The sequence below is a fragment of the Tetrao urogallus genome, assembly GCF_951394365.1.
Source record: "Tetrao urogallus genome assembly, chromosome: 2".
NCBI lineage: Eukaryota > Metazoa > Chordata > Aves > Galliformes > Phasianidae > Tetrao > Tetrao urogallus.
In genome coordinates this window covers 15,315,573-15,340,756 of record NC_136814.1, presented here as the reverse complement: position 1 = coordinate 15,340,756, position 25,184 = coordinate 15,315,573, and the positions used below count along the sequence as shown (strand labels likewise).

General features: G+C 44.1%; 2 protein-coding genes across 2 annotated transcripts; one reads left to right on the top strand and one right to left on the bottom strand.

The window, feature by feature from the left end:
• Positions 1-318: 318 nt before the first annotated feature.
• APMAP (adipocyte plasma membrane associated protein) lies at positions 319-13,421 on the top strand (the record flags this gene model as incomplete). Its single annotated transcript, XM_079550031.1, has 9 exons — positions 319-410; positions 4,225-4,341; positions 7,128-7,243; positions 7,738-7,830; positions 9,558-9,674; positions 10,924-11,098; positions 11,555-11,689; positions 12,019-12,211; positions 13,212-13,421. The coding sequence occupies 9 exons, from the start codon at positions 319-321 to the stop codon at positions 13,419-13,421; spliced, it is 1,248 nt and encodes a 415-aa protein (XP_079406157.1).
• Positions 13,422-20,016: 6,595 nt separating this feature from the next.
• CST7 (cystatin F) lies at positions 20,017-24,329 on the bottom strand (the record flags this gene model as incomplete). The annotated part of the gene is made up of 4 exons (XM_079550849.1): positions 20,017-20,094; positions 20,519-20,635; positions 20,934-21,106; positions 24,254-24,329. The coding sequence occupies 4 exons, from the start codon at positions 24,327-24,329 to the stop codon at positions 20,017-20,019; spliced, it is 444 nt and encodes a 147-aa protein (XP_079406975.1).
• Positions 24,330-25,184: the final 855 nt, after the last annotated feature.

The following is a 25,184-nucleotide window of genomic DNA, read 5'->3' as shown; positions in this document are numbered from 1 at the left end:
CCTCACCAAGCTCTTCCCCGGCCCGTTTCGCGCCAGCCGCGGTGCAGCCCCCTGCCGCCACCTGGTGGATGGAGCCGCTCCTTCCCGGAGCGGCAGCGGGGATGCGCCGAGCTTCGCTCCTGAGGACGGGACCGCGGCGGTTCAGCGGCCGTCTGGAGGCGGCACCCGGACACGGCGGGGCCGAGCAAAACCCCGCTCTGCAGCCTTCAGCGCACCGCCGGAGGCCCGCCGAGGAAGCGCGACGCAGCGCGCAGGCGCGGCCGCGGGGCGGGGCGGGGGGCGGGTGGAGGCCGGAGGTCGGGGCCGGAGCTGCGGAGGATGAGTGAGGCCGAGGGGCTGCGGCAGCGCCGGCCGCTCCGCCCGCAGGTCATCACCGAGGACGGCCCGGCGCAGGAGGCCAAGGAGGGCAGGTGGGAGGCCCGTCCGGCGCTGGGCTGCGGGCCGCGTGCCGTAAGGCGCCGCCGTCCACCCGGGGCGCCGCTGGGCGCTCGGTGCTGCTCGGGCGGCGCTCAGGCGGCCCCGTGTGTGCCCGGTGGTGGGGTTTGTTGGTCTATCTCACCATCTATCTGTTTACGTATTGGGGCTGTTTAAACGCAGCTCTTGGAACAGTGCCGCTTATCCCGTTGTGGCTTGCGCGGATCTGCTGTGGGTGTGACTGGCTGTTGTGTAATGCTGTTAGTTTGTTTGGAGCTGGCAGTGGTTCAGAGAGGTGACACCTCTGTGTGCCTTATAAACACTTCATTGGTTTGAGGTTTGGTTAAGGACGATCTCCTTTACAACTCCCTGTGTACCGATTCAATTCAAAACTGGCTTCTCTGTAACTGCAGGCAGTAGCAGCAATAAGAAAGCAGCGTTTGCTTTGCCTTCCACCAAAGCTCGATCTTCAACAAGATCTTTATAACAAAGCTGAGGAAGTGTGGGATAGATGAGTGGACAGTGAGGTGGGTTGAGAACTGGCTGACTGGCAGAGCACAGAGGGTCGTTGTTGGTGGTGCAGAGTCCGGTTGGAGGCCTGTAACCAGCGGTGTTCCTCAGGGGTCTGTGTTGGGTCGGGTCTTGTTCAACATCTTCATCAATGACCTTGATGAGGGGATAATGGCCACCCTCAGCAAGTTTGCTGATGATACGAAGTTGGGAGGATTGGCTGACACGCCTGAAGGCTGTGTTGCCATTCAGCAAGACCTGGATAGGCTGGAGAGCTGGGCAGAGAAAAGCCGGATGAGGTTTAACAAAAGCAAGCGTAGAGTCTTGCATCTGGGGAGGAATAATTCCATGCACCAGTACAGGTTGGGGGATGAGCTGCTGGAGGGGAGCTCTGCGGAAAGGGACCTGGGTGTCCTGGTGGATGACAGGTTGGCCATGAGCCAGCAGTGTGCCCTTGTAGCCAAAAAGGCCAATGGCTTACTGGGGTGCATTAAAAAGAGCGTGTCCAGCAGGTCGAGGGAGGTGATCCTCCCCCTCTACTCTGCCCTGGTGAGGCCTCATCTAGAGTACTGCGTCCAGTTCTGGGCTCCCCAGTACAAAAAAGACAAGGATCTCTTGGAAAGAGTCCAGCGGAGGGCCACGAAGATGGTGAAGGGCCTGGAGCATCTCTCCTATGAGGAAAGGCTGAGTGAACTGGGTCTGTTCAGCCTTGAGAAGAGAAGACTGAGAGGGGACCTGATCCAGGTCTATAAATATCTAAGGTGTGGGGGGCAGAATGGCGAGGCCAGACTGTTTTCAGTGGTGAGTGGAGACAGGACAAGGGGAAACGGCTGGAAACTGCAGCATAGGAAGTTCCGCACAAACATGCGCAACAACTTCTTTACAGTGAGGTGACGGAGCACTGGAACAGGCTGCCCAGGGAGGTGGTGGAGTCTCCTTCTCTGGAGATGTTCAAGACCTGCCTGGATGCCTACCTGTGCGACCTGCTGTAGGGAACCTGCTTTGGCAGGGGGATTGGACTTGATGATCTCTGGAGGTCCCTTCCAACCCCTACAATTCTGTGATTCTGTGATTCAAGGTCCCTTCTAACCTAAACCACTCTTGGCTGGCACTGCTTTGGTTCACCATCACTGATGTCTTTTCCCATTTGAGCGCCCCTCAGATTTTCCTCTCTGCTCCTCTGTGTCACCAGGGTGCAAGAGGTGCTTATTACTGTACTCATAGCCCCCATTAACAAGGGAGACTATCGGCACCTTTAAATTGCTCTTTCCAGCATCCACCTCTCTTGCTAATTTTTCTCACATCAGTTGTGTTTCTAGGACTCTGTCAACGATCCAGAATATTCACAGATCCCAGTCTCTCGAGACTGTCCTGCATGAAGCAGTGGAAGTACTTCTGAAGGATGCCCATGTTCCAGATGGGAGCTGTGCAGAAACTCTTGCTGACAGCTGCCCTCCCTGCTGCCACTCCTGCCGTTCCTATGCTGAGAGGAGGCAGCCCACACTGCTGGCTGTGCTGACCTCTAGTGTCTTTTCGTCAGCCTGTCTCCAAGAGCTGTGTGACAGCATCTTGTTTTAGTTCTCAGTGACAACTAAATTAGTGTTGTTATAACTAGAAGTTTGGGAATTGTTTGATTTTTGTTGATGTGCATTTGCTTTTATTTAATTTCTAGTATTTCAGCAGTATCTAAAGTAGGTCTAGCAGTTTGCAGGCTTGTAGCGGGGGTTTGCATGTTGCCTCATTCTTCCTGCCTGCTTCCTTTATTATCAGTACATTGCAAGTTTGTTTAAGGCTCAGAAATATGACCTTTACCTAATAATGCTTTCAGGAGCTTTAATTAAGTTGGCTTGGCAGATGAGTTCTCATTCACCTTTATCAGCTTCCTTTTGTGTGAGCTATTCTCATCTGTCACAAAGGTGCTTCTGTGACTGCTGACAGCACTTTCAATTTTTAAAGTATTGAGCCATCATTTTCTGAAGGACTGTGGAACAGTGAGGCAGGCAGCTGAAGTCTTTGTGTAGACTTAGAGACCACCTCATGTCTCTATCACTCTCTCCATTCCAAGGGCAAGGGGAAAAAGATTGGGATGTTGCTTTCTCAAGACATCTGCTGTTCCAAGCAGACAGTGCTGAGATCTGGTTGTTTGTCACAAGGGCAGTCTGGCCCCTGGGAATTGCAAAGAGGTCGGTCAGTGTAGATGAGCAAGCTTATTTGAAGCAGCTTCGTGATCTGATTACGTCATCTTGGAGATAGGCTTATTGCTGTAACATTGCTGATGTGCCCAAAGGGGACTGCTGTCTGGAAGGAGCTGTGATGGGCAATGAATATTTTAGCATCAGTTTGTTGTTGGTGCAGGCAGTGACCAGATTCAGGCCTGGCTGTGTCCTTCCTTACCCAGCAGATAATCCCAAAGATTACCTTGAGGCTGATAGCAGCACTGCATGTACATGCTGTTAGCTCCCCAGTTTTGCTGTTTGTGCTTTGGGCAGCAATTCTCTGTCCTGTTGTTTGGATGTCAGGCTGGTGAAAGACAGCACGGTGGAAATGGTCCAGGATTGATGCAGGGCAACCAGGTGCCATTTGCCTCTGTGTAACTGATACTGAGTGGAGTCTGGCTGACTGTGTCAGTGAGCATTTGGGAGTAGCTAAGGTTTGGGAGCTGCTTTTCTGCTTCAGGTCTGGGATTTGTTGGACATGGCTCTGTGCTTTCCTCTGTAAGTGCTTGATTGAGGTTTATCAGCTTGTTGAGAAGAAAATATGTTGGTTTTGCTGTTTGTTGTGTGTTTTGCTGGATTAGTAGGAGGTGCTTAATTGCATCTGCATGCTGGGGCTTGAGTTTCAACCCAGTCTTCACTATGTGAAGAAAGCATTCAATTAATCTCCTCTAATCTTGTATTCGTTATATTAGTTGCTGGGACTTTTATTAGTACATGCCTGATTTCTGCTTCTTGAAAAATTCTGGAAGGTGGAGGTTTAACTTAGAGCTGGGAAGGAAACTGCTGCCAAAATATTAATTCAATTTAAAAGAACAAAGTGTTGTGTTTTGATCAACTGTAACTTGCATGAAACCTGTACGTGATGCTGCTCTCGGAGCCTCATGTGGTGCCATTGTGCAGAGACTGCATACATACCCCTTTGTTTTATATTAGCCATTAAGACTATTTGAGAAGGTGATTGAGTAAAAGTATATCTGTGTCCTTTGGTATAGGAAATGGGCTGTTAAGGTTTGTGGATTTCCTTAATTATTACATGCTAAAATAGCATCACATGTTAATCCTGTTTCTTGTGTGTTTCTGACAGTGCTTACAGCAGCAAGGTGTTCCGTGTTACCTTCTTGACTTTGGCTGCGTCTCTGGCTGTGCCCCTGCTTGGAGCAACTGTTCTACTAGATTGTCCTATAGACCCCCAACCCATAAGGTATGTTGTTGCTTTGTTTTAAAGTAGATACATGAAACTGTGACTTTTGCTATGTGTTGTACTACTTTTTGATGAATGAGGCAACTGTGTAAAGTGATTCCCACTGTATTAGGAAAATGGGGATTGATTGCACTGTAACCCATTGCCAGGGCTTGCTTTGCAAACCCAATCTGAGGTACCTTTGCAGTTGTGTCAGCACTGATCAGTGAAGGAACTGAATTACTTCCTCTGATCATTAATCTCAAAAATGTCTTTGTTTTTTCTTTTTTCTGCTGTCCAAACTGTCAATAGAGCTTGTGCTTGCTCACTGAATGCTCCTGCCTTCAGGGAGACATGAACTATATTTTCACCAGGGGACAAGCAGTACAGTTGAACCCAAGCTGTACCCATTTCTGACGAGAGACACTATTCATATGAAGATGTGAACTGAATGGATAACCTGACTGTGTTGATTCAGTGCTTTGTACCAGCTGAACCATATGGCCGTGTTATATTTAAATGCACATCTTGTGAAGTAAAGGCATTTACTTGATTTGTGTCTTGAACTTTCTGAATTAATATCAAATATGGGATGTAACAGTGAGCCAGCTGCACGAGAGGATATGACCTGCATTGTGTGTGAAACAGTGTGCTAGTGTGGTCAGGTGATTTGGTGCTTCTGGCATTTTGAAGGAAGTGAAAATGCTAACTCTGCTGAAGATTTAGGTTCAACTTGACCATTCTTGCCCAAATCAATGACTTGTATTGCTTATGTTCTCGAAGAGAAGCTAAAAAGCTAATTAAGGTGTGATTTAGGCCTGTACAATAGGAAAGATAATTCTGTGTGGTGTTTCTGAAGTGTTCTGAAACAGCTGAAGTGGATGGATGCTTTTTGGAGCAATGACTTCAGTGGAAGAAAGTGTAAAATTTGTATTCATGGCAATATTACTCTGGTAAACCACAGGAAATAAGGAGAATTAAGAGGGCAGGGCGAAGGCAGGTGACACCTGAAATTTCACGTGAAACATCTGCAGCTGATTTATTCCAAATTCTTTCTCTATGAGTCTGTATTGCAAGATATTGATCCTGGGGAGGATTTTCTACTTGAAAACGTAACAGTCCAAAGTTCTTGGCAAGTGAGTGAGTTCTGCTGTTATCTTAATCTGAAACTCTCTAGCACTTGGAAAAAAGGGGTGAAAAACTATCTTGTCTTAGCGCTATGAAAGCAGCTCTGCTGTAAATCTTGTGTGGACAGGACCTAGTACTCAAATTAGAAAGTTTGCTATCTGTAACCAAACAGATAAAGTGTGCATCTCTCTCTCCTTACATTAATTGTATTGTGTGCCTGTTCTCTTCAGTTCTCGTAGCTTTTACAGTTTGCAGGTCCAGCTAACTTTTTTTACCCCTAATTGCTAAATACATAGAAATTTCCACAACTTTCACTGTGGGAACAATGTGGTTGCAATGTTGCTGGTCCTGGGGAAGTCCTAGATCCTGTGTACCATGGCAAATTTTGGACTCAAACCATGTCTTTAGAGATTCTGCGGGTGGAAGGCATTTGCTTGTGGTCATATAAGGAGTTATTTAAATTTAAAAATTCTTCCAGAGCTTTGCCCTGGGAGCTTTAGCGTGCTCCTGTGAATGAGCAACTAATGAGCTTACCACCTTGAGCAAGAATGCAGCTTCATTAATGACTTGAAATCATGGAGACTGTAGTGGTTGGTGTTTGTGTTTTTAAGAACCTAAGAGTGTGGCTGGAACATATTTGCATTTATTAGCACAGTTGGGGCTGAATTTGGAGCACAGTGCTCTGGAGTGTGGTATTTGATTTGAAGCTGTGTAGACATCTTACTAGTACCTTTCTCCATATTTCTGTACTTGACTAGAAATCCAGTTGACTTAAATAAGGCTATTATGTGAATAAGGGCTTGCAAAATTGGACCCTATTTTATAGTTTTTAGATTTCAGTGCAATTCCCTTTATGTGCAACTTAATCCTTTGAGTTGCTCTTTCTCTGTGGGAATGCATTCAAATTATGAACAAGAATATATGTTTCATTATGGTATGAAGATATGCATGTTGAATGCTGGAATGTCTTCTGTCACTAGTAGTATGTCAGTTAATAATTAAAAGTTATTTATTTCCCTTATTGAAGATGTCATATGGAGTCAGATCTTAGTGTATTGTTATACAGTGTTGTTATAAGTCTTTTTGTTTTGTAATAAGTATCTGTCTTTCCAGGAAAAATGGTTTGGTAAAAACAGCTACTTCAGCTGAGTAAGAAAAGAGTAATTCTATCACACACTGCAACAGGTTGCCCAAGGAGGCTGTGGATGCCTCATCCCTGGATGCATCCAAGGCCAGGCTGGATGTGGCTCTGGGCAGCCTGGTCTGGTGGTTGGCGACCCTGCACATAGCAGGGGGTTGAAATTAGATGAGCATTGTGGTTCTTTTCAATCCAGGCTATTCTATGATTCTGCTGTGTCGTGGTGCTGAATCCTTTGCCTTTCTGTAAGGAAGATGGACATGGAATGTGTTGCTGAGCTTAAAGCTGACTTAGAAATACAATTTAAGAATACACGATCAGTCTCTTTTCAGATGAGCAAAACGAGAAAATTTTGATCTTTGATGAACAAGAGTTACTCTTTCAGCTTGCCAGCTGTGTGTTTCTTTAGAAATACATTATATATGAAGTGTAGGTCAGCTTTCAGGAGTTGCAAACTAGGAAAAGGTGGATCCAACTTATTGCTCAAGAGTGTTTGCACATTTGTGCAAAGAGTCATGAGTTCTGTGTTCTGTTTTTGCAGCCTGAAAGAACCACCCCTCCTGACGGGTGTGCTGGAGCCCAATAACAAGTTACAGAAAGCGGAGCGACTATGGGAGAATCAACTGGTTGGGCCAGAATCCATCGTCAATATTGGAGGTAAGCATTGAGAAAAGGTGTTTAGCAGTTGTATCCTTTATTTTCCTCCTGCTAAATCTTCTCACGGATTATTAGAGTATTAAAAATAGATATATAAATCCACAGCAACAAAGCATTCTAAATTCCTTCTTCAGATTACAGTTTTGTTGCCTGTCTCTGTTAATGTCATGCTGAAGTGACTTCTTGAAGCCACACTTTTCTGTTACCTATTTTGGTCAGAATCAACAGAAATTCTCTAGGAAACCTTCCCATTTGTGACAGCTGAGCTATGGGTGAAATGAATGATGTGACCAGGAGGAAGTTTTGTTATGCCCTTTGAAAAGTATAACTAGCAAACGTAGGGCTTCAGATAAATTGAAGATAGAAGAGTCCTACCAATGGGCTCTGCTAGTCCAATCATCTTTCATTTGCTGCTTAATCTGCATGTATGGCAAAGTTTGTGTTGTTTATATTCAGCTTTGTGATCAAGTTAATCACACCAGTTACTTTTGCAGATGTGCTGTTTACTGGGACAGCTGATGGAAAGATTCTCAAAATTGAAGATGGGGAAGTACAGACAGTAGCCAGAATTGGCCATGGTCCTTGTGGTAAGTGACATCCTTCTGAGCATTCTGTACCCAAAAGCAGGTACTTGTGTGGATGAACTTGGTGTTCTGTCTGGATTTCACACACAAGTGCGTATCTTCCCCTGTGGACATCTGTAACAGAAATATTAGTACGTGTATGAATGACATACGAGTGGAAATAATTCTACAAGCACTGGAAGGAACAGCAGAGCAAAGAGCTAAAAGAGTGAGAATGGGTGCTACTGATAACAAAGGACACTGCTCCTAGCAGTAAAATTTGGGAATTTGGTTTCTTTTATGCCACCATTACAAGGTCTGCATTCTGATAAGGCTTGCAGCATGGATGACCTGTAGAAGATCCTGCATCTTAACCCCAGGAACATGAGGTTGCATGTGTCACAAATAATGTTCCTTTTCCTGTTGGCCCATCCAGAAATAGCATATACCCAAAAAAAAGAAAACAAGAAAAGGTCAGCAACCTTGTTTGTGTGTTTATGTGAAGGTGAAGTCAGCAAGATTGTGGGGTGAAGGGCCACCCTGTAGAAACTGAAGACCTCTAAGCAAGTGTTAGTGAATGAACTCTGAGATAATGTGTGAATAGGTAAAATCAACTTCTTTGGAGATTTTGTAAATAAATGTCTGCTGTATAGAATTTTACCTTGCATTTGTTGTACCAATTTCCCCTCCTCGTTAAGTGCACTAGAGGATTGTGGTAGCAGTTATTTCTTGTTGAATTCCACACGTCTTTTCCAGCTGCTCATTTGCTTCACTTAATGAGTTTTCTGGAAGTGAGTGAGTACAGCTGATAGTGCATTGTTTATTAGTATTTACCAGTTATTGATGTCTGCACCCTTATTTTGTCACTGGTTAAGCAGAGATTGTAGGCTGTTGTTACGTAGCTCTCACTAACGTGCTCAGCATTTTAGGCATTTTAAAAGGCTGTTCACAAGACCAGCTCTGATCTGTTTCGGCTGCCTAACACGTAGAGAAGCCTTGGCACTGACAGCAAACAGTCTGCTGCCAGCTGATACACAGCTGGACTTTGAGCTTTTGTTCAGGCATGAATGTGGGGGAGAGTGGATATGGCAAATCACCTTTTCTGTTGGACTTGCACCGCATGCAACATATTCTTGGGAAAGGTGGCAAAGTTATGCTTCCTGCTACTTAGGGGCCAAAGAGGTAGAGAGGACCCTAGACTCATGTTCCTTCTCAGGCTGTGGAGAAATGATGATAAAGGGCTGTTTTCCCCAGCAGACTGTCTCAAATTAGAGATGTTCTAAATGTCACAGTTCCTTAGGATTCAAGTGGACACAAATGTTTCATGTTTATGGTGTTCTTAATACACAAGTCTGTAGTCATAAGAAAACTATTCTTTCATCAGAACGTTAGCTCTTTCCAATTAGAGATACTTCCAAGGAGTGTGTACCCTTTATTATGAAAATAAACTTACAGTAAGACTGATCCTTCATAGGAAAAAAGTCTTCATTTAAATCCAATTTTCTGACATTCAGCCCTAGTTGGGGCAACTGCTATCAGTTGCCAGGCTATTTACTAGCTAAGTTTATCTCTAGACTGGTCATAACATGGAGCTATCTGTATCACTCCCACTCAGGCAAGTAAAAACTGTTTCTTTCATGAATGGCACTGGCACTAATGTCTTGTTAAACCGTAGTTCAATCTCATGCAGCAAGCATGAATGACCTGTGTTTATTTGTATTTGGAAAACCATTTAAAACATTTTTCCTAAGGAACTCCTGAAGATGAGCCAACTTGTGGACGACCACTTGGTATCAGAGTGGGACCAAATAACACCCTTTTTGTGGCAGATGCTTACTATGGACTCTATGAAGTTAATCCAGGCACAGGTATGACTTCTGTATTCAGCAGTTCTCTTCTACTGAGAAATCTGCTCTTCATTTGGAGTTTTGCCCGACACTGTAGGCAATGCCTGTCTTTTCTTTAAAGCAGTTTGGAGCTGTCTGGATGAAACATGCCATGCAAGAACTTTTTCTTGTAGCAATCATTTCTTCTCTGTGTCTGTCTAAATCAGTGCTAACAGTTGCTTATCTTCTGGTAAGCTGTGTTTTCAACTGTCAAAATAGATGCCTTGGGACTCATGAGCTCTGTGCAGCTGTTAATTTTCATAAAGGTAGAAAAATTATCTTGCAGTTACATAAGCTTTTTGCTGTGTTTAGTATTCCTTTATTTCTGCCTTAATCTCACAATGTGGTAGTGAAGACCTCTCCTCTGTAACCCCAATCTATAGAAGGTGAGGAAAGGCGTAGCTTGGTGTGGCTGAAGATCAAATGGCTTGTTCCTGCTGAGACAGGCACTGCTGCTTTGTGTCCTTCATTGTATGTCCCTGAGCCAGATCTCAGTTTCAAGAGCTGTGTCATCAGAAATCTATGGTTTGTTCTCTTGAAGGGTTCACTTTCTTTGCAGTTTGTTTCCAAATTGGCTCTGGGTAGGGGGAAGGAGGCTTAGACAAATGCCATATTCGAAGGGTTTAGACTGTGTGGCTTTGGGAGAGTGTAATCAAAGTCTCCCTTACTGATGGTAGACAGCTGCCACATTAGTTCAGTCATGCCAAAACAAAACAAAGAAGAAAAACAAACCCCAGGCCCAAATATGACTACAGCAGATTTTCATCAGTTGTGTTAGAGGCTTGGCCATAATAATTTACCTGGTGATGTGCCAACTGTGCCAGAGCAGTTCAGTGAACCTGCCAGTGCTTTCATGTTTAAAAAGTACTCTTCAATCCTACAGATTGATGGGGAAAGAGAGTGGTAATTGGTTTGCTTGAACTCTACAACGCTGGGACCTGCATTCATGCTTGGTTTAATGTGAATTAAACCAATTCAGAATTGAGAAATGTGGCAAGTCTGGTGCCTATCAGAAGGAATCATCTTCCGTTTCAGCTTTTCTGAAGAGTGTTTTCTCCTTCTCACTTACATTGTGTTGAGTTATTCCATTGCAATCCAAAACCTTCTTACTTAACGGAGGCAAGAATGGAAAAAATGTGAAGTGCTTGCTGATTTTCTGTTAGTATTGAACTTGCTGCCCAGGCAGGACATATAAAAGCTGGCCTTATATGTGTGTCTTTTTTCTGACCAGGTGAAACGAAAGTGCTTGTGTCAACCAAAACACTAATTGAAGGTCAGAAGTTGTCGTTTCTGAATGACCTTACTGTGACCCGAGATGGCAGGAAAATCTACTTTACAGACTCCAGTAGCAAATGGCAAAGAAAAGACTACTTATTCCTGCTTATGGAAGGCACGGATGATGGGCGGCAAGTATCCCTTCCCCAAGGCATTTAGCTTACTTTAAGCTCACCTGTAGGAATGGACTTGGACACTTTCTTGGTCTCCAAGTTTTTGTTGTTACAAGCCACCTGTGCAAGCACTGCACTGCCCAGGAGAGGGTGGAAGAAGATGTGGATGATGCTGATGAGACCTGCAGCAAAGTAAATGAGATTGCTTTTTTTTTCTTCTCCTTTGAGAAGACTCAAATGGAATGTGCTTTTTAAAAGAGAGTGTGTTAGCATGATGTTCTAACTAAATCTTTAATGGATAGACCTCTTGAGATTGGCAGTTGTATTTCTCCTGACTTCATAAGCAAGTGCTTCCTTGTTATTTATCCGCTTTAACTTAGGTGAAATACATGAGCAAGGAGATGAAAAGTGAGAAATGAAATCGCAATGGGTAAATATTTGTCTTTACAAACATGTATAATACTCTCTTTTTAGCCTGCTTGAATATGATACAGTGACAAAAGAAGTGAAAGTCTTAATGGTGGGACTGAGGTTTCCCAATGGTGTTCAGCTCTCTCCTGCGGAAGACTTTGTCCTGGTGTTGGAAACAACCATGGCCAGAATCAGAAGGTGAGTGTGACTTCACTGAAACTATTGACTCCATCCACTTAAAAATTAACTGACTGAGCTGAATGACAAAAGAAATCCTAGACTCTGTGTGTAGTTAACAACATCAAAGAAGACTTTCCATTGGAGGTATCTGCGCTGCATAATTTTTCCTACTGTACTCCTTGGGCACAGTAGGGTAAGCTGACTTTTTCTGACAAAGAAGAATGCCAATGCTTTATTTCCCTATGCCAAGCTAAGGAAAAATTATTTTTAAGTAAATTCCTGTTTATACTTCATTAATTAGACTGCTTGATTTAAGATATTATAATCCTATTATTTATAATTTTCAGGTATTATGTGTCTGGGCTGATGAAAGGTGGAGCAGATATGTTTGTTGAGAATATGCCTGGTCTTCCAGATAACATCAGATTAAGCAGCTCTGGTGGATATTGGGTAGCTATGCCAGGTGTCCGTCCCAATCCTGGATTTTCTGCGTTAGATTTTTTGTCTGAAAAACCGTGGATTAAAAGGATGATATTTAAGGTAAGAAAAAAAGAATGACCTTTAGTATGGGAATGGAAGTGACTAAAAAAATTGGTTTGTTCTATTTCTTCCTATTCACACGAAGATTAAAATAAAAAATAGTGCTGTTTGAAACTGTTGTGGTTGTCTTCATGTGGAGCAGTTTGTGTGATTCATGCATAGAGAAGCAAATGTTAGTTTCAATAAGTAGCAAACAGACATCTCTTTGAATTGCCTTCCATGTTGATCTCAGAAGAAAGAAAGAGGAGTTATCTCTGCCCTAGCCATGCAGCAATACAAGATCTGTATTTGGATGTATGAAAGAAGACTCCACCTCTATACCTGAAGTGCCTGAAGGACTTATTGCCAAGTGTTTGGAGAGGTTTTAAAAAATTTCCTCTATTCTAGTGGCTTCCCTAGGCATCCTAGGAGATGTGTATGCTTCATATACTGCTGGGTGGCACTTTGTTCTAACTCAATATGCACTCCTTTTTGATTAAAGAAATAGCAATAATAACATATTTTGTGAAGGATATCTGATACTGAGTAAATGGAATAGTTCTCTTTACGCAATATGAAGACTTGAAAATGCTTTCCCAAAAAAAACTAATTAAAATCAACTGGCAGCATTTAGGATAGAAGTGACAGTTCAGCTAAATGAACTCTCATCTGTGCTGTGCTGTCTTTGCTGGTGTAGTGCAGACGCCTTAACAGAGCAGTGCTATGGGTGGCAGAGCATGTCTGCAGCTTAGCATCAGCTGTGCCAGAAGAAGCTGCTGCCTCCTGTGAGGACTTTTGTTCAGCCCAGTGTCAGAGTGCATTTCTGATGGCTGATCTTTAAAAAAAATTTTTTTTGAGCTGTCACATTTTAAGCCTGTGTAATACTGTTTACTCAAAATGTGTGCTTTTGTTCTTAGCTGGTTCAATTGAGGGGTGTGGAACGGTTTTTGATTGTATATCTGACTTCCAATTGTGTACAACAGAGTCTTTTGATAGTTTTCCTCTTTTTTTTGTCTTCTAGATACTGAGCCAGGAAACTGTGACAAAGCTCGTGCCCAAGCGTAGCCTCGTTGTTGAACTTAGTGAGACAGGATCCTACAGAAGAAGCTTTCATGATCCCACTGGAGTGACAGTACCTTCTGTTAGCGTGGCACATGAGCACAATGGATATCTTTACCTGGGCTCCGTCCAGTCCCCGTTTATTTGCAGACTTAATCTTCAGCATGTTTAACCATCCATCCATGATAAAGTGTCACAGTCCTGAAATACTCTAGAGGTATGAAGGAAGCATGTGATTGAAGCAGTGTGTGACTGAGGAGGAAAAGTGAAGACAGCCTGTTAATAAGTGCACTTAGCACTGCTCTGTTGCCACAGGAAAATATACAGCTTGCTGTATCTGTCCTTGGTTTGACTGCCCTTGCTTTGGAGTTGGCATGCATAATAGTAATGTCTGAGGAATACGGTGAGGCTTCTTTGTGTGGTTATTTGCTCAAGCAAAATCCACTGCATTTCCAAACCCAACCCTGGAGTTTTCTTAAACATGCAACATCTGTCACCCATAATGCAACTGTATGTTTATCTTACCATTGAAGGGTTTACAATGTATGGAATTTAAACATGTATGATCTGGACTGAAGAGGATATCTTGCATGTGTTTATACTTCAAAGCCAACTGTTTAGGAGTGATTACAGTGCATGTTCTCACTTGCATACAATCGTGCTGTGGTATAGGCAGCAACATCTGGAACATGCCGAGAAACCTAATTATTCCACTTGGGTTTTTTCAATTCTAGCCTATGTAATCAACATTGGAAACTACGGTTAACAGCTGATCAACATGCAGAATCTGATTTGATCATTATCTATGGATTCTTGTGTGGTTTTTTTTTTGTTTGTTTGTAGTTGGATGAAAGTTTTTTCTAAGTTACCAAAGACTGGTTCCAGAGGGTTTAAGCTGGATCACTTAGAATGTTACCTCCATGTTCATCAGGTCCTGTAAGTTTCCTGTTCACTGTGTAGGTGGCCATTCCTGAGGGGCATGGGAGGGAAGAAGGCCAGCTGCAGGAATCCTCTTCAGCATGTGTATTATGACAAACAGGTGAAAGTTTTGGAAAGGGTCTGTGTGTCTGAGGGTGGATGTGGACTGAAAGAGCCCCTGCAGCACCTAGTAATAGTGGATGAAGAAGGCTTTGGTGGAAAATGTTGGAATATGGTAGTTGTTCATGGGTGCTTCCTGCATTGAAAGGTACTCTGGTGAATCCACAAAATGCTTTTCTGTAAACTACTGCAAAGGAAAGGCCATTCTGCTTACATTTTCAATAAGAATTTTTTTCCACCTTGGATAGGATCTTAGGGGAGTTTATTTCAGCAGTGTGATTTAGTGAGATTTAGTAGGGATTCCTGCTCTGGGACTGAAGATTACTGCTTGCTCTCTACTGCCTCTTTCTACCACTGGGTGATAGTCAAACACTGACTTACTCTGTTGCTCAATTTTCTCACCTCTGAAAAGGAAATAACCATGATTTGCTTTATTATATAATGAAAAACACTGGAGAAAGGGAAGATGATGTTGAAAATGCCATCTGCTTTCACTGTCTATCGTTTGCATTTCCCTGCAGTAATAAAGACAAGCACAGAAAGTGTATTTTTACTGTCAGTGCTCTGTCACTGTATACTGCACTACTATCAGACTGCAGCAACCCTGTGGAAGTAGCTGGTGGTTGCTGGATCAGGCTCTGCTGTGCCTGTGCTCACAAGCCTTTTTACTTGTTTCAGTGGTGACTGGATCTGGGAGGAAGATCAGTGAGAGAAGAAAGAAGCCTGGTAGACAACTTGCTGCAGGTTCTGACCTTTGGTCCAGCTGAGCCCTATCTTAATTATTTGTGGGCAGGGACTGAGTGATTCTGTGACAAGTTTCAAAGGCTGAGAAGCTTGACCTTCCTGCCAGACTTGCACTACAGGAACTCTGGAGAAGGGTTGAGAATGGGACGCTCTTGCAACACATTTTGCTAGCAAAAGGGCTGGCTGACTAAGCAGCATCTGGCTAGTATTGCTCCGCCAGCCCTTGTGGCTGTTTTTCATGGGATTTGAAAACAGAACTTGATGTGACAGGGTGCAAAAGCAAGTTCTCTGTAGGCCTTGCTTCATTGGTGTTTCAGTAGCCTTGAATCAAGCACAGCTTTGCCTGTAGTTGTACAGCTACCTCTAGTGTTTCATTTCCAAAAGTATCTTACTGAATAATTTAATGCTTTCTTTCATAGGGAAGTAGACCTCAGCTGTTTAGGCATGCCAAATGTAATAGCTTCTGTGTGATTAGTTCTCTTCTAAGGCTGTATTCCTGAAGCTGTTAAGTGGAAAAGAAAATAGGCTGTGCTGCTGGCTCTGAAGAGGATCAAGGCACAGAAAGCCTCACAAGACATTCTTCTTGCATTTATCCTTTCTCTTCTTTCACCTCCACTCTAAGGATTTAGTACTGTGGTCTCACTAGAAGGTTCTTCAGTCTTTTTAGTTCTCTCTGAACTCTGCAAGTTCAGCGGACTCATATGAACAGTGCATATTTCTTGAACATCCTAAACACAGGATTTGCAGAACTATTTGCATAGTCCTCCAAAGGAACCCAAAGTCTCTGAAGACCCAAAGGAATGCCTTTCCTGAGCACAAGTAGTACCAGGTCCCATTCCTGGTGCAGTGCAGTATCTTGGCAGTCCACCCTTGATGAGCAGAAGTAGGGTGATCTGTAGCTGCAGAGCTCAGGTGAAACAGCTTGACTGACACACAGCCTTTTCCTCGCTTCAGCATGAGCGGTGCTTAAAAACAACACTTCCACAGAAGCTCAGATGCTTTTAGTTGCTGGTATTTCCTTAGATGCAACTGTCTCAGTGTGATGCAGTAGCAATAAAATGCCTGTGTAACAACAGGCCTAAACTCCCCCTTGGTGTTAATAAGAAGGCTGCTTTTACAAGCTCATTTTGCTGTCACATAAGTGTGAGTTGATGGTGTACTTGATTATATCAGTGCAGGAACATGACACCTTTGCAACACTGAGACTTGCACTTCTCTAGAAGCAAGAGTTAAAAACAACACTTCCACAGAAGCTCAGATGCTTTTAGTTGCTGGTATTTCCTTAGATGCAACCGTCTCAGTGTGATGCAGTAGCAATAAAATGCCTGTGTAACAACAGGCCTAAACTCCCCCTTGGTGTTAATAAGAAGGCTGCTTTTACAAGCTCATTTTGCTGTCACATAAGTGTGAGTTGATGGTGTACTTGATTATATCAGTGCAGAAACATGACACCTTTGCAACACTGAGACTTGCACTTCTCTAGAAGCAAGAGTAGTGTCCAAAGGTCTTGTTAGGACAAGATTTTGGGTGTCAGGATAAAGTTCTGCACTTCTAAGAAAGCCACAGATCCTATCTCACCCAGGCTGGATGTGGCCTTGGGCAGCCTGGTCTAGAGGTTGGCGACCCTGCCCACGGCAGGGGGGTTGAAACAAGATGATCTTTGAGGTCCATTTCAACCTTGGCCATTCTGTGATTCTGTATCTGCACAACTCCTGGAGGATCCTGAGGTTGCTTCCTGCGTTTCGCCCAAGTGTCTCCAAATTGATGGGATGTGGAATGGGAAAATGGTGCCTAGTCTCCTGAAGGGCTTTAGCATAAAGCTGTACAGTAGAACTGCTTAAGGAAAAGGAGCTTAGCTTAAGTACACCGCAGTTGTGCATTTTAAAGATATGTTTTTGTTGCTTTGTGTGGCATTTTTGATGGATCAGGTGTTTCTGCAGGGCTATATCCTGGGTAACTGCCATGCCCCTATTCTGGAGCAAGCATCTCCTGCAGCAGAACTGCTGGAAGATAACGTGTATGTACCCCTGGCACTAACACATCTCAGTGTGAACAGTTTATAAAATTAATTGCAAAGCCTTGGCCCTCCTTTAATTCTGAGTCTGCTTTGTGGCAGTGACCTTTGCATATGGTGTGGTGATCTCCTGAACCTCTGGGACTGTCTGCTCAGCGATCACAGCAGAGATCTTCTGATGCTGGTGTATGGACTTTCTCATTTAGTTTGCTTAGAAAAAACTAGTGCAGTAAGAGAAAAGTCATGTGGGACTGCAGCTCGTTTTGCTGCTTTGTTTGAGATAGGGACAGAAAAATTTAGCAGTAAGTGAGCAAGTGACGTAAACGCAAGCAGCTTCCTCCCAGCCAGCAGAAAGCCGTCTCTGCTTATAGAGCTGCTGCCAGCTGAACTTTGTCTTGGCTCTGCGCAATTGTATGCGTGACACCCCAGCCACCAACAGACAGGAACAGATTCCTCTGAAGCACTAGCTTTGGCTGTCCTTGGAGCTCTTAATTCTGCTGCTGGGATTGTTCCTTTTTCTCCAGGGGGCGGATTGACAGGCTCTTCCCCTCTCTCCTTAGGGCCTAAGTTTTACTGGCTATATTTATGTTTTCAGTTGCCTTTTGTGGCCTGGAGTAGGTCAGAGTCTCAGCAAGTTCTGCAAAGGTGTGAACTCCTTGGAGTGAACTGGTGAACAAGTTAACCTTGGTGTGAACCTCAACAATGATGTGTGTTGGGCAGAGACATCAGCCTGACTGCTGTGTGATATTGTGATTCAGTGGTACTTAGCTGCAGTTCTTTAGGTCAGTGCTAGTAGTGTCCTCTTGACTCAAGGCTGCTTAGTTGCTGAAATCTTTCTCTGGCAAAGTGCTCAAGAATGTTCTAAGAGCTCATCTGACCTCTGCTCTTTTCATTGGTGCTCAAGGTAACTCTTACTTGTCTGGAGATGATGGATTATCCTACTCCAGCATACCTTGCTTACTGTGATGATACAATTGATACTTTGCTGCAGCTGTAAATTTTAAAGCTGATTTGTCTTTCCCAGAAGCTTTTTGTCTGAGTTGGTTGCAATGAGCTCAGCTTTGTTGCAGGGAATGCTGCCTGTAGTTTTATGTGTAGCTGTACTTTGCTTCCAGATAAGCCTATTTGGATAGAAATGTCTGAAAATCTTGCTGTGTTTTCCTTAAGACAGCAGCCTGAGCATGTTGGGTTTGTTGACCTGTGTGATGCCAGATGTCTGGCTTAACTCTTACTTTTAACACATGGGCAATTAATTCAGTGGCAATATGAAGATGTGACCTGTTTGCCAGGAGCTTGCAACATCATTCACGGGAGATCATTCTGTTTTGTGCTTACTGTTTTGTGCTGGCTTGAATATTTACACAGACCTATGCTGATTGTGTGCCACCTGCATGTGGAAAGGCTGATGTTTCTGAGCATCAAGCTGTCCTGTTGGTTGGAGGAAGAAATGTTTGTCTTGCCTGTCTGGAGCTACAGCTTGGCTGGAAACCCTGACCATTGCTGCTGTATGGAGCACCCAGCTGAAATGGAAGAACTGAAACCATTGTAACCCCTTTGAGTTTCAGACAGCAACTTCTCTTGGCTCTTCTTTCCTCTAAAAACTTTGCTGTGGCTTGGTTTTTCTTCTGCTTTGTGGACCACGAGGACAACTGTGGTTAGATCTCTTTACTGTCTTTGGCATCAGGCTGTCAATGGAGGCTTGTGTGGTGGATTAATGTAGCACCACATCCAACCATGGAACTCCCAGAGGTTTCTTCTGAGCAAGTGGAGACCTCTGCTATGCTGTTAACAGATCCGTCAGATTTAGGGATTTCTGTACCTTGGCCTAGAGCCTGTCAATGGCTGTTCTTGACAAAATGGACATTATATAAGGCTAAACGTGAGGTGTCATTGCTAATAGGAGCTATAATAGAGCAGTAGAAAAGCAACAGCTCTCAGAAGGAAGTGTGTTTGTGGGAGAAAAAAAAAGTGTTCCTTATAGCTTAAGTCTGGGCCCTAACCATTTGTAAGTGTATGAATGAAACATGGGTTCAGTGGGCTCAGGCTTTATTGCCATTTCAAGTTAATGGTTACAGCCTTAGTACAGCGTAAGCGATAATCTGCATGAAGAGAGAAGGCTTAAAGAGAGGTAGGCACACATGTAGACAGGACCATCGTTCTGCTAAACTTGAATGTAAGTCAACCAGAAACTGAATATTGAATACTAACCTAAATGAAACTACGTTGTTTAACCTCAGCAAAAATATGCTTTGGGAAATGATTGTGTTTATGTTTCGTAGCATTTGCAGTGCTGCCCTCTTGGAGTAGAGCTTTTGCTTAAAATAGAAACTCTATTTAGACTGTGCTGTTTCTGGGTTGTGGTTGTGTCTTAAGACAGGCTTATCCACACTCATGTCTTGAGGCAAGAAAAATTCTACCTTATGCATTCCTGGCAAATGTATCTAAGGTTTTATCTGGCACTGCAGCCCCTTAAGCCTGTGTGTTATGTGTGGGTGTGTGTGTATCCCTATGCATGCTGTCTCACTGCAAAGCTTTCCACAGTGTTGAAGTTGCGTGTGCTGTGGTTTAGGCTTTTTATACTGTAGTTGTACAAAGATTCATCACAGAACAAAGCGGTCTAACAGACCTTCCTGGGCCTGTTTGCACTGCTTGGAAATCTCAGCCAAAAAGATGAATTGCTCTCTGGTGAACAAATGACAACATGTGCTCATATGCTGTTTAGTTTTAGAAAAAGAGATACACAGCTGGATAGCGATACATTCAGTCAAGGCAAGTCTTTTCTTTGTCACTCAGATCTTGAGCATCTTCCTTAGAGGTGTGGGGGGGAACCAGCAAGCTTTGAGTGAGAGGTTTTGTGGTGATTCTGTGCAGGTGTTCCCCACCTCAGTTTTGGCCCCAAAGTCCAGGCAAGAAAAATCTCGTGGGTGGTAGATCCTCTGAAAATCATGACAAAATCATGACGAAAGTTGGGTCAGTGACAGAGAGAAACAGGAACATCTGCTTTATGCAGCCAAGGTGTCATCCAGACCTCAAAATAGCATTTCAGCATCTGCAGATAGAGAATGGATGATAAAGGTCAGCTGTCGGCTTGGTGTTCCCAGCACTGTGGGCCAAGGTGTGGGAAGAGAGAATGGCATCCTTCTGTGCTCTGCCCCAGCCTAGGGAAAACACTGTTTGTCAAGTGCCCGCATATTAGTGAGAAAAGCCCTGTAAGGGTTTTCTCCTCCCAGGAAATCTCTATATGTAGCATCTACTCTATATGTAGCACCTGGTTCAGCTCCTTCTAGTCAGGATATTGTATACCTCCTGTATTCAGGAGGTAGAAACCTGCCTCACCGTAGCTGGCTCTGCACAGAGGAGGCTTGTACGTCTGTGGGAACATAACAGAGCTGGTTTGAAGGTGACAACACAGCTAGAGACAGCCAAGGATCACCTGTGATTCCTGGGTACCTCCCTCAGGAAGTAGTACATACCTGTTGCAGATTTTTCTTCCTCTGGAAGTGACAGTTGTCCAGGTTGGAGTGCCCTCTCTTCTCACACACTGTGCGGCCAATTTCCACGTGGAGCATGTATTTCAGACCTCTGACGATCTAGAGAAAATGGTTTCCTCCTTTAAAGCAGGCTCACGGGAAGGGATACTGAAATGAAATTCTGGCTAGGGATCAAGCACTACATCTGTCAGTTGTGTGTGGTGTTGTAGATGTGTTTTATGGGGATGGGTGGGAGTGCCTCATGTAGAGCAGTTAAGTGGGATAGAGGGACTTGTGCTGCTTATGTTAGGGCACTGTAAAGCAGTCCTGAGGAGGATCAAGGCTCCTGTGTCTCAGGTGCTCTGTAGCAAGGGTCGATAGATGGTGGAGGACCACCAGAAATGCGTTCTCTTCTTACCTGTACCATAGCTTTGTTTATTTGCCATTCTTTAAACAGAAATAGGTCGTTGGAACTGTTGTTGTATTGGTAAACCCCAAAGCGAGCTGCCTTGCGAACGCCAGGATTGTTGGTGTTCATTGGTACTGGGAAGCCAGGATTCACGGTTGAATGAGGCGGTGGTATGTATGTAGCTGGAAAAACACAAAATGCAATCATAGAACATATGCAGTGGCTGAAATAGTGGGTGGTTATTCAGGACTCTGAACCAATCCTAAGCCTTCTTACTTGTCCCATGCACTTCATAGAATCATCACAGAGTGGCTTGGGTCAGAAAGGACCTCAAAGATCATCTAGTTCCAACCTCTGTGCTGCAGGCAAGGTTGCCTACCACTAGATGTGCTTTAGGAAGACTGGTCATCTCCATTAAAAAGTGATTTTCCTTTAGATGTTTGAAATAGCAAAGCAACCCATGAAATGGTTGCAGAGCTGAGACTGCCTGAAGGAAGCCTGGCTGTTGTAAGCACTTACGAAGTTTCTGGCCCAACACCTATCTCAAAGCAAGGCTGGGTTTGAATCTATCTATAATCTAGAGCATGTTGCTCAGAGTATAGTGTAGTTTTGGTAAAATATCAAACACTGACTGGCAGAACTGTACTGCTTTGTTGGCATGCCAAGACATAAGCATACTTCCCCTTCACCTCCCAATAGTTTTGATGTTCTTGTTTTTGTTTTAGGGAAATACAGATTATGATATCTTTCAGTTCCTGAAATACGAGAGGAAGAATCCTCAGCCCGTACAGGTTGTTGTGCTGCTGCCAAGGAAAAGACCTGCCACTCCAGGAGTGGCCCTTGGAGTTGCCTGTGTGTGTAGGCAGCAAGCAATGTGCACGCAAACTTGCACTCAAAGCTTGTACTAATTTTCTGCAAAGCTCAAGCTGTTTGTCACCTCCAGCTTTTTTTCACAGCTAAATGTCAATAACAGCTGTGCCACAGAGCATAACCTGTGCATGTAAGCCAGTTTCTACTGAGAAACATGATTTAACTTTCTCCACAGTAGAACAGAGCCAATCCAGTGACCCCGTCTGCTTGAAAACAAATGAAACAAAAAACCCCACTGCCAGCAACACAGAGCATTACATGCCACCACCAGTACAGGAGTCATAGAGGCTCATAGACCTTGCAGCCTAGTTCTGGAGATATTTCTCAGGCAGGGCATCTTGTCCTCTGCTCAGCTTGTGGGTAAGATCTTTTCAAAGCATCTGTTTTGTCCCAAATGGAGTTTGCTGTAGGGCTAAGATGGTGGAGCCAACAGGCATTGCCAGGGGGAGCAGCTGTACAGACCTACACAAAGACCAGAAAGAGGCTTGGAGCAGAGCAGGACCTTGATCTGGGCTTTGTCCACATGGCTCTCCTCTTCCTCAGAGATGCAGTGCTCTTTTTTGCACCAGCAATACCCATTAAATAGCTTATTGGATCCTGCTGTTTCTTGAGCCTTCTGAGCTAGCAACTGAGACAAGCTGTCCAGTTGAGAGGAGCTCTCTAGCTTGGGTTCTTCTGGCTACTCTTCAGGACTTTGTTTGAATTTATGCCCTTATGTCAGTTGGAAAGGCAGATGTGGCAATGGTGGGGTTGTTGACAACACATGGTATCCCTTGTAGATGGAGGAAATAATATCATTTTTTTCAGTATTAGCACGAGTTCTCTGTGGCTTAATAGCTCTCAGCACTTCTTGAGTCATAGTGACATCCCTGTTAGGTGTGGGATGGCAGGGTGGGGGCAGCTGAAGTCGCACTGCACGTATGGGAAGGAAACAATGAAATGTGTTACTCAAACCAGTGTCCAGAGTGCCCTTATTCCTATGACTGCGGTGCCCCATAGATACAGCAGTCTCACATGTGTCAAGTACTCTGAAATGCAACATCTGGAGAGGTGAGTTTAGTCTATCAAATTGGACCTAGTGTGGTCTAGGCATGTAGCAGGCTGGTAGGCCTTGCAGCATGTGTCACAGGCAGATGATAGGCTGCTGTATTTTTGCTCCAGCTTTCACTAAGGGGTACTGGGCATCTTACCTCCTTCACCCAAGGTGATTTTCTACTGAGTATGATTCACACTGGGGTAAAGTGAGTATAAAATTTTGCACACAGTGGTCTGAAATAAGTTTTGCCATTCAGAATAATTTGCACCACTTTATTTTTTATAAAATCCTGAAACACTCTGGTGTGAGGCACCTGTAGTTCTCCTTACTACAAACTTTTCTGACAGGAGTCCCAGCCTGGGTGGGGGGAGAGGCACTGTGTGGCTTGGCCACGCTGTAAAGCTGTAAAGCTCTCTGAGGATGTGGTCTCATAGGGTGGGAAACAACTACTACTGCCCTGTGGGGAGAAGCTTTGGGTCAGAGCACTTGTTTTATAGACCTCATTGTACTTCTGGGTTTGAATGTGGAGAAATCTAGCTTCCCTCCTCCTACTTCTATAGGGTAGACTTTTCTTGCTCTGAGTTAGCAGGCAACTGCCTGTTGTTAAACAAGAGAGGGCTGTTCTTGCAGATGTGAGCCAAGTGTTTTATCAAAGGATCTCTCCTGTGCTTTCCACATTGAGAAATAACTTGGAGGTCCTGTTCCTGCAGTATGAGAACAATCCTATGGATGTTCCTTCCCAGCCTGCAGGATAGCAAATAGGGAATTTCTTGCAACAGATATTCTTTTCTTTCCCCTCCACGAGGTACTTTCAGAACCTCTTCCCCCATTACTAGGAGCAAGGCTGGGTTTTATCTTTACATGTAAGACGCAGCAGAGTTCCTGCATGCCTCTGCAACCCCCAGAGGAAACCACAGACGAAACAAAAAGCTGCTGGCTAACCAAAGGCCTGAGTGCATTCATAGTTTCTGCATATAGGAACCGAAGTAATGCTGTAGTAGAGCTAAAACCTTCAGAGAGAAAATGTTCCTGTCTGCTGCTTTCGTTCCAAAGATTTAAGGCTAGCTGCCATCAAGAGTGTTTCTTTGCTCAGCAAAGGAAGTGATAGGGAATAATGTGACACTGAAGTCATCTAAATGGTACCGTCTCAAATGCCCATCTGTACTTACCAGACAAATTGTTTCCCAGTATTTAGGTTTAGTAATGAAGGTCATGCAGAATTTGAACAGTGACAAATAAGTTAAAACCATAAGTTGACTTTGACACTGTTAGATGATGTTCCTGGATAATGTGGCTTGCTACAGGGAGAGAAGGTCTTTTAAGCAGGTAGAGTTTCAGCTGCAGTTGAAGGGCAGCAGACAGAGAAAAAGCCAAGCTCACAGGACCTGAAGCACAAGGAAAACAAATGATTTCCCACTCTTACCATCACAAGTGCAGGTGAAGCCCCAGAGCGCTAAACAGCAAAGAGTGGTGAAGCTGCGGGTGAAGTTTGCTGCCATCTCCACTGCATCAGAAGAGGAGCCTGCCAACGTGAGCAGTGACCGCCCTGCTTCCTGCAGGGGAAGATGTCTCTGTGAGAGCTTTTTATTGGCTGGGAGGGATCCTAAACTCTTTAAAAAAAAAAAAAAAAAAAAAAAAAAAAAAAAATCACCCTGAATGATCACAGTTCTGAGACTGCCTGTCTCCTGCTAATGACTGCATGTCTCACAGCCCTGCCAAAGGCTCTGCCCTGATGACTGCAAGTCCTACCTCAGATGGGGACTTTTGCTTTGTGATCCTCAAAGGGCTGTGCAGAAATGTGGGCAGATATGTGTGATGTAATACCATTCTGTGCTCTGGGACATGTTGTGGGGTAATAAGAGTAACGGTCATATGCTTTAAGTTTCATGGGGAAATGTAACCCCTATGAAATGGGCAGTGAGCCTTTGTAGTAGGGTTCTTGACTTGTATATGGGTGGCTGCGTGTGGGGAAGAGTGACAGAAGATGGGTCTTGCTTCCCATGATGTGGATATAGCTAAAATCACCAGCTGCTGCATTCAGGAGAGCAGAAAATGAGCTGTCACCACAAAGGGCAGAATATGGTGGACCTCAGTTTGCCTATGTGTGCTTGTTTCAGGTGATGAACTGTCCTTCTTTGAGCAAAGCCACCGTATTGCTGAAGTCCTAAAGTAGTGTGGGCGGCATGTAAGAAGACAAAGAAGACTCATTTTAGTATTTCTCAGTTGGAAGAGATTAGGCTGAAATGTCCCTCTGAAAAGGACTGGGGCAAATGTAGTGAGTCACACTTACCATCAGTCCTTCTTGCACAGGGCTTCTGAATCAGACCCAAAAGCCTGGGAAATGTTGAGAGAAT